Genomic DNA, 15,143 nt, shown 5'->3' with positions numbered 1-15,143 from the left:
GATGGTTGAGATTTGAGGAACAAAATGTTTTATTTTATAATGTTCTATCATCTACTGGTATATTCATCTTTGCAGGTGTTACTTCTGCCTTCGACTAAACATTCTCCTTTAGATGCAGTCTACCGAATGTGTTCAACAACAGATGGTGTTTTCCATTTGCGTTTTCAGCCGGCTACTTTTAATTTAAAAGTTTAAATTCGCTAGTCCCTCAAGCCCTCTCCCGCGAGAATGAACGATATGCATCTTATAGCAATCTATTGATAGGATAGTCACCTGTCAGTCACAAAGCGAGCATCAGGTCAGGTCATGTTAAGGGAGAAATAAAAGTTTATGGCCTGTATCACTTTGTCTAATGCAGCTGTATTGATCCTCTGGGAAGAATAAACTTTGTTTAAGCTTTCATGGTGTCCGTTGAGTTTTTACTCCCCCTACGCGGGGGAGCCCCAAAAAAGAGGAAGAGGGTGTTTTCTCTGTACATCCACAGATGAGCCAGTCACACTTCATATGTAGGCTATGGGATGGTAGCTAGCTAAGTGCACAGACGCAATGCACACAACACGAAATACTTCCTCCAAGCTAGCTAACAACTGTAGCTAGTATTGATTAGCTAGTTTCCATGAAACAGCTGCCTGTGTTAGCTGCCGGGTTAGCGCAATGTCCTTAGCGAGCGAGCTAAACATTTGGCTATGGGCTTAATGGAGTGAATTAAATAGTTTCTTCGTCATCTTGCTAGGTAGTTATCAAGCTGTGGCCACCTGGATAGTATCGACAAGTGATTTCTACAACAATAGTAACATCAGCGCAGCTAGCTACGAATCTAGACCATAAGCAATACGCACAGGTTATGCATTGCCAAACAACGCTACTGCCACCTTCTGGTTTGGAGTATTTTAACACGGCTGAGTAGCTGACGACTTCCAAGGTCTTTGCTGTGTGAACACGAGATTGACTGTCGGCAAGCAAACGTTTGAAAATCCTACCGGTACGTCTGAGTTTTGAGCCTAATTATTGTTCTGGCACATACGTTAAATTTAATTTTGCGTTTTTCCGCATGGCCAGCCTTCTTTTATTGACAACTGAACAGCAAGGGTTAACTAGTTTATAAAATGTGTTGAACTGACAACGCTGGTCTTCTATATGCCGCTGACATTCATAAATTATGCAATGTGATTATATGATGTCCTTGGTATCGCATCGGGACAAGTGAACCAAAAGGATTTCTTTGGTTTCCTTTCTAAGGAACGTCGGGGTTTGCCAGACAGTGACGCTAAAGTGAGTGACTCATCAGTCAGTGGCTGCATTTAGAGACTCATTCTGGTCCAAATATGATAATTAGGACATTCACGAAATCCAGGCATTAAAACGGAATTCAACAATATTCAAAAAGGTATTGAATCAACTAAAATGTATTGAACTTAGTAGGGAATCAACTAAATGTAATGAACATTTATAACATTTGCCCAAGTTTATCATAAAGACATGAACAGAATGCATCAGTGATTAGTATTTCCTGCCACTTTCTGAAGAGGCAACCAGAATGCCCCTGTGTGTGTGCGGCGCATGTCTACCGCTTTTTGTAGCCGTTAGCGGTGATGCTAATGCAAACTGAAGGCTTTCCCCAAAAACATTCTCAAATAAATGTTAACTACAAAGTAGCCTACAATTACCTGCCAGAATGATATGATTATTTTTATCAATCCAGTGTGTATTTGTTTTCCAAACTCTATGATTACGTGTGCTACAAAACCACTGCTAAACAGCCTCTTGCTATTTGTCCACTGGAATTAAAGGGTCAATTTTGGGGTAGCCTAGTGGTTAGAGCGTTGGGCCAGTAACCGAAAGGTTGCTGGATTGAATCCCCGAGCAGACAAGGTAAAAATCTGTCGTTCTGCCCCTGAACAAGACAGTTAACCCACTGTTCCCTGGTAGGCCATTATTTTAAATAATAATTTGTTCTTAACTGACTTGCCTACTTAAATAAAGGTTCAATTATTTATTTTTATTTATTTTTTATATTGAATCAAGGCCTTATTTTACATTCACAATAAAAAACATAATAGGCATCTTAAAATTATGTAAAGTTTGTTATTAAATTATGTAAAGTTTGCAAAGCCTTAAATAAGAAACAAAATGTATCTTTTCACTACCCAATAAAACATATTTCAGGTATAAGGCTATAGGCGAAATATCCTGTAAATTTCACAGCAAAAAATCCTAATAAAAAACGATATCAACAAAAATCATCCACAGCACACAACCAAAACACTCACCAATCCATGTGCTAGGAACTCAAACAGGCGACTTCGTGTTTCTGAATGCATGAGTACTTATATAGAGACGGTAGCTAGTAGGCAGAGGAGAGGATAGATGAGACGCCCTCAGAACAGACCGGTACGGCTCCAGCCAGAGGCACACCTCTCTTTCCCTCTCCTCTCTGCAGCCTTGGAGGGAGGGCTGTCTGATCTGTTCTGCTCACATCAACGCTGATGCACACACTCTCTTTCCTTTCCCTCTCCTCTCTACAGACTTGGAGGGGGGGCTGTGCTGTGTGCCTTGCTCATCAACAATGAAGCCCTCTGCCCTCTCCTAGTGATGGGCAGTATATATATATTTTTTTAAATCCATATCGTGATAAATTGGCCCATTTTTCCAATAACGACAAATCCCCAATAAATTAAAAAATTATTTTTAGGGGTGCTGGCTGGGTGATATGGACAAAAAGTTATCGCGATAAATGTAACCCATTTTGCGCGACAACAACAAATACAACAATAATAAAATGTTTAATGTACAGTTAGTTACTTTCCATTATCAGCAAGGCTCTAGACAATTTTTTTCCAGTGCCAAGTAAAACAACTGAGATGATATAGTCTATGATTATAGTAAGCTAGTTCATTCAACATATCCAGGAAATGCATAATTGATATTTTGATGTGCAACCTGTCAAAACAGGATCCAGAATTAGGCTAACATTTATTTTTTTATTTTCAGAGAACTTGCCGACCTCTGTTAAATTATTCACCAAATGAGGAAGTGAGAACTCAAAACTAGATTGCGAACTCTAAATATGATATTGCTGCTCAATAGATTAATCAAATTAGCCTACACGTGGCTATCAGTAAAATGTAGACTAATGTCCTACAAAAACGTTCCAGCGCTAGGCATAGGCTACTTGATGAAGGCCTACTCACTGCAAATGGCGCGCTCCGCTGGCACATCAAACTACACTAACTACAGCCTACTCCGGTTGTAAAGTGGCCCCATTAATACTATTACGACGTGAGAAATATATGATATAGCAGGAGGCTCCGAGGAGGAGGAGGAGGAAGGGGAGGACCGTCCTCAGTAAATTTCATAAAAACAAAAAAAATTGTAAAACATAAAAGTTAACCTTTTAAGATAAAACTATACTAAATATATTCATGTCACCAAATAATTGATTATACTACACTTTTTTCCCCCAGTGAAGGTCTACAGTAGCCTCAGCACTCTGTAGGGTAGCGCCATGGTGTAGCTGGAGGAAAGCTAGCTTCCGTCCTCCTCTAGGTACATTGACTTCAATACAAAACATAGGAGGCTTATGGTTCTCACCCACTTCCATAGACTTACACAGTAATTATGACAACCTCCGGAGGACATCCTCCAACCTATCAGAGATCTTGCAGCATGAACTGACATGTTGTCCACCCAATCAAAGGATCAGATAACGACTCTAGTACTCAAAGCATAACCTACAGCTGGTTCCTCTCTAGGTTTCTTCCTAGGTTTTGGCCTTTCTAGGGAGTTTTTCCTAGCCACCGTGCTTCTACACCTGCATTACTAGCTGTTTGGGGTTTTAGGCTGGGTGTCTGTACAGCACTTCGAGATATTAGCTGATGTACGAAGGGCTATATAATAAAAAAATAAAAAATAAATAAATAAATTTAAAAAAAATAAAAAAATTGATACAGCTAGCTATCACTGCAGTGCTTAAAATGTGGTGAGTAGTTGACTCAGAGAGAGAATAGTTTTACTGTTTTGATCAAATACATACACCACCGTTCAAAAGTTTGGGGTCACTTAGGAATGTCCTTGTCTTTGAAAGAAAAGCAGATTTTTTGTCCATTAAAATCACATCAAATTGATCAGAAATACAGTGTAGACATTGTTAATGTTGTAAATGACTATTGTAGCTGGAAACGGCAGATTTTTTATTTTTTATGGAATATCTACATAGGTGTACAGAGGCCCATTATCAGCAACCATCACTCCTGTGTTCCAATGGCACATTGTGTTAGCAAATCCAAGTTTATCGTTTTAAAAGGCTAATTGATATTTAGAAAACCCTTTTACAAATATGTTAGCACAGCTGAAAAACTGTTGTTCTGATTAAAGAAGAAATAAAACTGTCCTTCTTTAGACTAGTTGAGTATCTGAAGCATCAGCATTTGTGGGTTTGACTACAGGCTCAAAATGGCCAGAAACAAAGCCCTTTCTTCTTAAACTCGTCAGTCTATTCTTGTTCTGAGAAATGAAGGCTATTCCATGAGAGAAATTGCCAAGAAACTGAAGATCTCGTACAACGCTGTGTACTACTCCCTTCACAGAACAGCACAAACTGTCTCTAAGACAATGGACAGAGGAACTCCGCCTAGAAGGCCAGCATCTCGGAGTCGCCTCTTGACGTTGAGACTAGTGTGTTGTGGGTACTATTTAATGAAGCTGCCAGTTGAGGACTTGTGAGGCATCTGTTTCTCACACGAGACACTAATGTACTTGTCCTCTTGCTCAGTTGTGCACCGGGGCCTCCCACTTTCGATTCTGGTTAGAGCCAGTTTGCTCTGTAGATATTCCACTGTAGATATTCCATAAAAACACAAATCAGCTGTCTCCAGCTACAATAGTCATTAACAATGTCTACACTGTATTTCAGAGCTGAAACTTCACTGCTTGACATGTATGATGAAATCCTGGTTGAGAAGGAAACGACTGAAAAAATGAACAACGAAACAGCACAGCAAGTAAGTGAAAGAAAGAGGTTTTGATTATGTTTTACTGGTAATGGGGAAATACATAAATGCCAACAAAATAACTTTTTGGCCTACCCCGCCCAAACCCGGACGACGCTCTGCCAATTGTGCGCCGGCCTATGGGACTCTCAATCACGCCCGGATGTGATACAGCCTGGATTCGAATCAGGGACTGTAGTGACGCCTCTTGCACTGAGATGCAGTGCCTTAGAACGCTGCGTCCATGTGTGTGTGTGTGTTAACTATTTAACTGTACTAGAATGCTTAAAAAGGCTGCTAAAATTGTAAATATCGGTTTCTTTTTTGGCAAGGAAAATATCGGATATCGGTGCATCCCTACAAATAATGGTTCCAGAACAATCTACAATAACGTCCTGTAGCAAAATCACCCAAAATAAATGACGTACAGTTAAATGAGGCAGTAAGAGGAAGGCGACGTCTCTAATTTTTTTGTCTCAGCTCTACCCTCTCCTGTTCTCTACTGCAAGATGCAGCCTCTGACTCTGTCTACACGTCTGTCTACACACGTCTGTCTACACACGTCTGTCTACACACGTCTGTCTACACACGTCTGTCTACACACGTCTGTCTACACACGTCTGTCTACACACCACAACACCTGGGTCGTGTTCATTAGGGCACACCTGTGGTCAAATGTTTCAAAATGTTATTTAATGGAAAACAAAAATGTGCGTGCATTTACACAGGCAGTCCAAATCGGATTATTTTTCCTCTAATGGGTCATTTGACCAATCAGATCAGCTATTTTGCCAATAATTGGGCAAAAGATCAGAATTGGTCTGCCTGTGTAAATGTAGCCTCATTGGATAAGATCAGGTAGTTTTCTCCCTGTTTCAGTCTAATGACCATGACCCTGCACCCTACGTTCAGCCATCAATTTATTCCTTAGTTTTCATCCACATTGGAGAATGTATTCTCACATTTGTCGCCATAGTGATTTCAGTGAGTCATGTAGATAGACAAGGTTCTAAAGCAGAGGTGTGTGATTCTGTACACTAATAGATGGAGTTGCTGGACGAGAACTCACCACCGAAGCGTGTGTCAAACGCTATATGAAAAATGTTGCTCTTTATTGCCATTTCATCTGCAAACCCTTTGCCCGGTCTTCGAGAGAGCTGAAGGACATTGCAGTTTACATGCCAAGAAAAACAATCAAGGTGGATGTATCTTTTCAGTAATAAATGGACGTTACTATGTGTGAGTGGAATGACGAATTCAACAGCCATTAAAATTCTCAACTAATCGATTTTACACGTCTGTGCAACCTTGGCTTTCTACACAACAACTAGGGAGTTGTTCTGAAGCTTATAGAATGTGTGGCAGAGTGACTAGGAAGGACGCCACTGCTGCCGGTGAGGTGAGGTTGGATTTTGTGATCCAGGCAGTGACATGAGACAAAAGTAGACAGATCTTTCTTTCACTGAGAAATGCTTTTTAGGGGATTAACTGCATATGTGGGTATGGATGTGGGGACGTAGACCCCGAGCCACTGCAGCCCCTCATGAGTTTTGTGTCCCCCCACCCCCATCAAAGTTGCCCATCGCTGGGTTAGCTTATACCAAACGCTGCCATAGATGTTTCAACTAACCTGCTTGTAATTCTAAATGCATTAGAATGGTGCTGCAATGGATAGGAGTCATTTTACGGGCTCCGGATCAATTCTGCTATTTTGTGCTTTTTTCTGTTCTGATATTAACTATTGTTTCCACAATGGTTTCTTATGACCCAAAAGAGCTTCTGGACATCAGAACAGTGATCACTAACTAACACAAAGATTTCTACTTCAACGAGTCAGAGGCTCAGGACATACGGCTCACATTGGACCAGGACATAATATACCGGAGACTCGGAAGAGGTCGACGTGCGGGCACCCTGACGAAACTAAAATCGGCGAGTACATAAACCGCCTCTACTCTCTGTTCTTTTGGCGAATGTACAATCACTGGAGAAGAAACTAGACAAGTTCTGTTCGAGATATTACTATCAAATGGGACCTGAAGAACTGTAATATCCTGTTTGTCAGAGTCGTGGCTGAACAAAGATAATATACTGGTTTCTCTATGCGTCGCCAGGACAGAGCAGCAGCGTCTGGTAAGCTCAAGGGGGGAGGTGTGTTAACAACCGCCGGTACGCAATCTCTAGTATTAAGGAAGTCTCGAGGTTCTGCTCGGCTGAGTTAGAATACCTCATGATAAGCTGTAGACCATACTATTTACCAAGAGAGTTTTCATATACACTGAACAAAAATATAAACACGACATCAAGGGGGGAGGTGGTGCGTGTCTCTTTTGTTAACTGGTACGCCATCTCTAGTATTAAGTAAGTCTCTAGGTTCTGCTCGGCTGAGTTAGAATACCTCATGATGGTGATAATGGAAACAGAGAAAACTCGGAAAGATATTAAATCTAACTGTACTGCTCGCGTGTCACACAATGTAACCAAAACAAAGATCTACACACAGGCAAGAGGTATTTCTCACTTGATACAAAATATGGATTTAATATATTTCAGCTTTTTATAGAACCACCTGCAACTGGACATGGACATTTATAAGATACCTTTTTCTCCGAATCGAGAACAAAGACAGTGTCATCAAGAGCAGATTAATTTAAACATATATGACAGAGTTTTGTATAAACCAACGTTACCCTGTAACGCCCAGTAATAGAAACATAGTTGATGAAAGGTATGTGGACACCTGCTTGTCGAACATCTCATTCCAAAACCATGGGCCTTAATATGGAGTTGGTCCCCCCCCTTGCTGCTATAACAGCCTCCACTCTTCTGGGAAGGCTTTCCTCTTGATGTTGGAACATCTAGTGGAAATGCCACAAGAGCATTAGTGAGGTAGGGCACTGATGTTGGGCGATTAGGCTCGCAGTCGCCGTTCCAATTTCAAGTTGGCTAAACTTGAAATATAAAGATTAGCTGGCTAGTCACGAGAATGTAGGCTTGAGAGATTATTGATGAGATCTGTGTTCATTTTCTATAGCCTAATGCCTGCAACAAGAAGTTAGTCATTATTAGTGAATGAGCATCGTGCATGGTTCTAGTTAAACTTGTAACAGAAAAGGGCATTTTCATAGACAGACTAGAAAGCCAGATCAGTGATTATCGCAAAGAGCAGGTAAAACTATTTTTTATAAAATAATGTAATTATTAGTGGGTCTCATGGTTGTGGAAGGCTTATATTTAGCCTAGGTATAACTTCACAAACCCTGAATTCATAGATTATTGCTGACTGTTTGAAATGCTGTGTATTTTACTTTTAAACTGTACAACAACGCATATTTAGAGAAAATATGTTCCCCAATGCTGGAAGGAGGGCCTGAGTAAAAAAAGTTTGGGAACACCTGATGACTACAGTAGAGACAAAGATTTAAACTAAACCCAGATAGACCACAGCCTGCCGTTTCCAATGGGAACAAATGAGTCATAGTGGGCAGAGCAAGCAAGGAGGTGGGCAGAGCCAAGCACGAGCTAGCGAGATCCTATTGGCACGTTCTAGCATACATCTACATAGTTCCGTTATGGAACGCCTCCTATGTGAAGTGTGCTATATACAACTCAATAAGCCTTTGCACTCCTAAACAACGCGATTTAAAAAAAACTTTTGCAAAGGGTAAAGTTTACTAAACATAGTCCACTCTGATCATAACAGATTTTAGTTTTGGGAATAGAAAACTGTATTGTGATCAAATGTTTCATCGATGGGAAAATTAGCAGAATGTCGGCCAAAATCCATCTCGTTCCATCTTCTTCTACTGCTGGACAGCGGCCTTCCTCTCACTACCATATTTGGTAGTGAGTGGAAACGCCAAGTGGATGCTTCACATTTATACATCTCATCTGTGGTAGAGATGCACACACCACCTTTCATTCAATCATCTGCAGATGTTGCCAGAATATACAGACCCTACAGTTACGCTTGTTTACACTGAGCTGCACTGGGGTCAGAACGCAAACAGGGTTACATTAAGACACAGTGGTGAGCGGCTTAAGATATGGGTTCAAAAACTTCCCTCAATGCTTAACTGGCTAAAGTTGGCTAGCTTGCTAGTTACTTCCAGACACAATTGAAGGAACACCTCACTGACCATTTTACTTGCCCTACAAGAGCTGGTTAGGCTGTTTTCATGTTATCTAGTTAGTGACTGTGTTGCTGGCAACCATTTTAATTGTTTTTCTGCTGACATCATCAAATTCAACAGGTTTTTGAATTCAAATAAAAAATCTAATTTTATTTGTCAAATGCGCTGAATACAACAGGTAGACTTTACTGTGAAATGCCTACTTACAAGCCCTTAATAACCAACAACGCAGTTAAGAAAAATAAGTTAAGAAAATATTTACTAAATAAATGAATATTTAAAAAAAAGTAACAATACAATAACGACTATATATATATATATATATTTACAAAATCATTATTGGGGTACCGGTACTGAGTCAATGTGCTGGGGTACAGGTTAGACAAGGTAATTTAGGTAATATGTACATGTAGGTAGGGTTATTCATCAGTTATTCTGTGATCTGGCACACTCAGACAAGAGTGCCCTGAAATCAGAGTAGATAGCCAGGGTGAGTTTACTAACACATTCCTAATGTAACCATGATTGCGTCCTGACCCCAGTGCAACTTTGTGTAAACGGAAGTAACGGTAGGTTCTGTATCTTCTGGCAACCGCGGATTTAAAACCAGACAAATCAAATCAAATTTTACTTAGTTAGCTACCCAGATAGCTTTTGGCTAACACACGCCAAACTACTAGCAAATGGGCTAGTTAGTTAGACAGTTAACGAGCTAGTTTAGCTAACGTATTAGTTTTAACCGCCACTTGGGGACAGACTTAGCTCATAGCTAGCGCGGTAGGTGGTGGTCATCTACAAAGTGTAGTTAGCTACAGTAGCTAACTACCTAGTTGTGCATAAACATAACATTGTGAATAGCCACAAAACAATAAATCAAGGATGGTAATCAGGGGCCTTTACGAGTAACGTCACCGTACCCCGTCGTTAACTACATATCATTAGTACAGTATAGGCTAACTACCGCTTTGAAAACGGCTTTGTTCTAGCTAACGTTAGCCGTTGAATCGTGGCTCACCGGGTATCCAGGCCCAGGCATCGGAGATCGGTAAAGGTGGTTCTGTGCGCCCGATGAGAGTCCCATCCTTCCACCAGGAGTTCCAGGTCCCATGCCTGGTCCTCCACCTTGCACCTGGGGTCCGGGTCCCATTCCCCCGCCACCACCTCCCGTTGGAGCCGATTGAAAACTACCTCTGGCCGCCATCTCCCCTGGATGTCTCCGCCACCGGATAGTGGAACGGAACTATCGCGACTCGCGAGAGTAGTCTAGTTGATGTAGCGGAGCGTTTCTTTTTAACACAGCGACCTCTGCTGTTTAATTTCCATACAACCAGCCCGTATTGAGGTAAACATGTTACAATCTACAGCAGCCTATGAAAGCAGTTTCAAAATAAAAACAACCAAATATGCAGCTCCCAAAAATGTTGGTGATTTGCAAGCTCACCGGCAATGGGGCAACAATTACTAGTATAGGCCTACTGGTCTTTTGATGTGAAATAATTGCTTGACATTGATAATTTACTTATTAAGCTTGCATTTGGAATTTGTTGTTAAAAAAATCAAATATTACTGTGACGAAGTCGCACCATAGGCGGCTCTTTAATTCCGCTCTCTAAACTCCCGCCAGTGGAGAGTGCTTTTTTTTCCTCTTGTTGAAATGTTTGCAGTTGCTTCAGACGTTTAAATGCATATGTGGTAAATCTATATTCCATCTAATACCACAGTAATTGCTAGAGTTTCGTCATTCCATTCCCGTACCGTTTATTGTAACACGTAGACATTTCTGTTTGAAGTTGTATAGGCCTACAATACAGTTTCATTTTATAGCCATGTCTCTCATTTTTTTTGCTGTGCGTAATAGGAGCGCTCGCGGGCGCACAGAACCAGCTTTGGAGTCAGAATAACGTTGAATGATTGTTGCATGAATGCGTGGCGTTGACATATCATTAATAATCATGCAGTCTGATTAAGACGAATGTACCAATGGATGTGGAAATAGCATTTTACATTGTAGAACCAGTTTATTGGTTATAATTGACAATTGGTATGGTCCTGGGAGCCAAGTGCTTATTTGGTGTTTGAGCTCCTCTTAGACAGATTCGATTTCTCAGGTAGGACAGGAGGCTATTTCTTTTGAGATTTTGCGCATATTTATTTGGTAAATGTACTTGTATATTTTGTACGATATTGGATCACCAAGAGCTGTAAATACATCTACATTCGAAGGACGTCAACCTGCCTTGCCTTCAGCTGATTTGATGCTGACTTCCTATTTTACCTTTATTTAACTAGGCAAGCCAGTTAAGAACAAATTCTTATTTACAATGACAGCCTAGGAACAGTGTTCAGGGGCAGAATGACAGATGTTAACCTTGTCAGCTCGGTGATTCAATCTAGCAACCTTTCGGTTACTGGACCAACGCTCTAACCACTAGGCTTCCTGCCGCCCCAATTACATAGGCTAATAAAAATATGTTGTAGACAAAATAACCAAAAGAGCTGTCTGGTATCCTCAATAAATAGACAAAGATTTGTAGTTGAACAAGTCGTTGCATGTATAGATATGTTGTTTTGCTTGACTTGAAACTTGACTTAAAAACGTGTGACTCGACTTGACTTGATCTTAGAATGCACGACTTGGACTTTACTCCAGTCTTGACCCGTTCTACTTGGGACTCGACTTGAGACTTGTTTGTGACTCGAATAATAGTGACTTGGTCCCATCTCTGATGTTTACTGTATTAAGAGGGTAAACAATAGCCTGTTTAACTTGTAAATAAATAATGGAAGAAAGGGAGGGAAAAAAACACTCACTGAAATATTTGTTAAGTTTTGTTCTGTCTTCAGCTGCCAAAAAATAAGATTAAAAGTTAAAGAATATTTCAGGGACTGTGGACTTTTCCTTTCATCCAGTAAATATCAACCCAACATGTAAACCCAACATGTAAAATGTTGGTCCCTTGTTTCATGAGCTGAAATAAAAGATCCCAGAAATGTTACGCACAAAAAGCTTATTTCTCTCAAATGTTGTGCACAAATGTGTTTACATCCCTGTTAGTAAGCATTTCTCCTTTGCCAAGATACTCCATCCACCTGACAGGTGTGGCAAATCAAGCTGATTAAACAGATTAAACAGCATGATCATTACACAGGTACACCTTGTGCTGGGGGCAATAAAAGGCCACTTTAAAATGTGCAGTTTTGTCACACAACACAATGCCACAGATGTCTTATGTTTTGAAGGAGCGTTCAATTGATTTACTAATGGCAGGAATGTCCACTAGAGCTGTTGGTTAGATTACTAGGTTAGATTACTTGTTAGGTTAGATTACTTGTTGGTTATTACTGCATTGTCGGAACTAGAAGCACAAGCATTTCGCTACACTCGCATTAACATCTGCTAACCATGTGTATGTGACAAATAAAATTTGATTTGATTTGTTGCCAGAGAATTTAATGTTAATTTCTCTACCATAAGCCACCTACAACGTTGTTTTAGATCATTTCTCAGTACATCCAACAGGCTTCACAACCGTAGACCACGTGTAACCACACCAGCCCAGGACCTCCACATCCGGCTTCTTCACCGGCAGGATCGTCTGAGACCAGCCACCTGCACATCTGATGAAACTGTGGGTTCTCAAAACTGAAGAAGGTCTGCACAAACTGTCAGAAACCGTCTCAGGGAAGCTGATCTGCGTTCTCGTCGTCCTCACCAGGGTCTTGATCTGACTGCAGTTCGGCGTCGTAACCGACTTCAGTGGGCAAATGCTCACCTTTCGAAGGCCACTGGAACGCTGGAGAAGTGTGCTCTTTATGGATGAATCTGGTTTCAACTGTACCGGGCAGATGGCAGACAGTGTGTATAGCGTCATGTGGTCGAGCGGTTTGCTGATGTCAACGGCGGTGGGGTTATGGTATGGGCAGGCATAAGCTACGGACAACAAACACAATTGTATTTTATTGATGGAAATTTGGAATGCAGAGATATCGTGACGAGAACCCGAGGCTCATTGTCGTGCCATTCATCCGCTGCCATCACCTAATGGTTCAGCATGATAATGTACAGCCTCATGTTGCAAGGATCTGTACACAATTCCTGGAAGCTGAAAATGTCCCAGCCTTCATAATCACCAAACATGTCACCCACTGAGCATGTTTGGGAAGCTCTGGATCGTGTGTACAACAGGGTGTCCCAGTTCCTGCCAGTATCCAGCAACTTCACACAGCCGTTGAAGAGAAGTGGGACAACATTACACAATCAACAGACGGATCAACTCTATGCAAAGGAGATGTGTCACACTGCATGAGGCAAATGGTGGTCACACCAGATACTGGCTGGTTCTGATCCATGCCCCTACTTTTTTTTCTTTTTTTCTTACCCACCTTTTTCAATCTTGTCTCATCACTGCAACTCCCCAACGGACTCGGGAGAGACAAAGGTGGAGTCATGCATCCATCGATCGATCGATCGAAACATGACCCACCTAACCGTGCTCCTTAACACCAATGTGTCAGAAGAAACACAGTCGCTAGAGCGCAATGAGCCAAGTAAAGCCCCCCGGCAAAACCCTCCCCTAACCTGGACAACACTGGGCCAATTGTGCACCGTCCTATGGGACTCTCGGCACAGCCCGGGAATGAACCCGGGTCTGTAGTAACGCTTCTAGCCTCAGACGGCTGCGCCACTCGGGAGGCCCCCCATTACCTTTTAAAGGTGTCTGTGACCAACAGATGAATATCTGTATTCCCAGTCATGTGAAATCCATCGAGTAGACTGATTTCCTTATATGAACTGTAACTCAGTAAAATCTTTGAAATTATTGCATCTTGCTCTTCTTTTTACTACAACCATTTGAGCTGAGCCCATTGATTTGTCTATATACTGTAAATGTACACACACAAATTTGACAGACATCTCATTTACTTGAGTCTTTTTTACATTTATTTTTATTTAACCTTTATTTAACTCAGCAAGTCAGTTAAGAACAAATTCTTAATTTACAATGACGGCCTACCAAAATGCCTCCTGCGGGGACGGGAGCTGGGATTAAAAATAAACAATTAAATAAAAACCAATAACAACCATGACATTACAACTAGGCCACAGGGGAGCCTCTTCAGCCCCACAGCTGTATCATCATGTATTCAGTTACAGACTTATCTCATAAGGTAATTCAGAATCATTGACGTGTTCTTTGGATAGAACAACAAGCTGATCAGCCTGCATGGCTGCCTGCCATCAGTTTTATTAGAAAATCAATAATGGAAGACGTTAAATCAAAATAATCTTCCTTATGATGTCATGTTGATTCACTCACATTAATTGTGATGAAATCAGGGAGAGAGAGAGTGTGAGGGCAAAAGGTAGAGAGTGAGAGAGAAAAAGGGAGAGAAAGAGAGAGAAGGAGAGAGAGAGAAAGAGAAAGTAAAAAAGTATTAAGAGTAAGAGAAAGTATTAGGGAGGAGAGCATTGTTTATTAACAGTCAGTTCAGCTTTCTCACTCAGCTCGCTTGGTCACCTGTCTGGACATGACTCAACACTGAACATCTGGCTGAAACAGACAGTGGCTGAAATAAAATCTTGGTTGGGAAAACATTGTGTACTGTACATACTTTAATTAATCCAATAAAATGTCAAGGAGGGAGCAAGAGAGAGCGAGAGGATTGGGGAGTTGGTGATGTTTATTAACAAACAGTTAGGCCAGCTCTCTCTCGCAGTGACCCGGCTGCAACGTGACTCAATGCTGAAATGTTTGCAGTGGCTGAAATAAAATCATGGTTACACACTTTTAATTTCTTCTCAATTTGACCTTCCACAAAAACAACAGGATTTATTGGTTTGCTTACCACGCAGGAAGTATCATTGATAAATTCACTGTACGTACGCAGAGAGAGAAAGAGGGAGGGAGAGAGAGAGAGAGAGAGAGAGAGAGAGAGAGAGAGAGAGAGAGAGAGAGAGAGATAGAGAGAGAGAGAGAGAGAAAGAAAGAAAGAGTGATGGAAAATAAATCAGCCTCAGTGA

The 15,143-nt window shown here is 41.1% G+C and overlaps 1 protein-coding gene across 1 annotated transcript in view; it reads right to left on the bottom strand.

The window, feature by feature from the left end:
• LOC139536335 (SWI/SNF-related matrix-associated actin-dependent regulator of chromatin subfamily D member 1-like) overlaps positions 1 to 10,423 on the bottom strand; it is a 38,433-nt gene extending 28,010 nt beyond the window's left edge. Inside the window, exon 1 of the mRNA XM_071336791.1 lies at positions 10,137 to 10,423. Coding sequence (XP_071192892.1) covers positions 10,137 to 10,322 — 186 coding nt within the window. The 5' untranslated portion in view covers positions 10,323 to 10,423. The remainder of the gene's footprint in view (positions 1 to 10,136) is intronic.
• Positions 10,424 to 15,143: the final 4,720 nt, after the last annotated feature.

Source organism: Salvelinus alpinus, chromosome 12, assembly GCF_045679555.1.
Source record: "Salvelinus alpinus chromosome 12, SLU_Salpinus.1, whole genome shotgun sequence".
Lineage (NCBI taxonomy): Eukaryota > Metazoa > Chordata > Actinopteri > Salmoniformes > Salmonidae > Salvelinus > Salvelinus alpinus.
The sequence above is the reverse complement of the archived record's forward strand: the minus strand, read 5'-3'. Positions and strand labels throughout refer to the sequence as shown.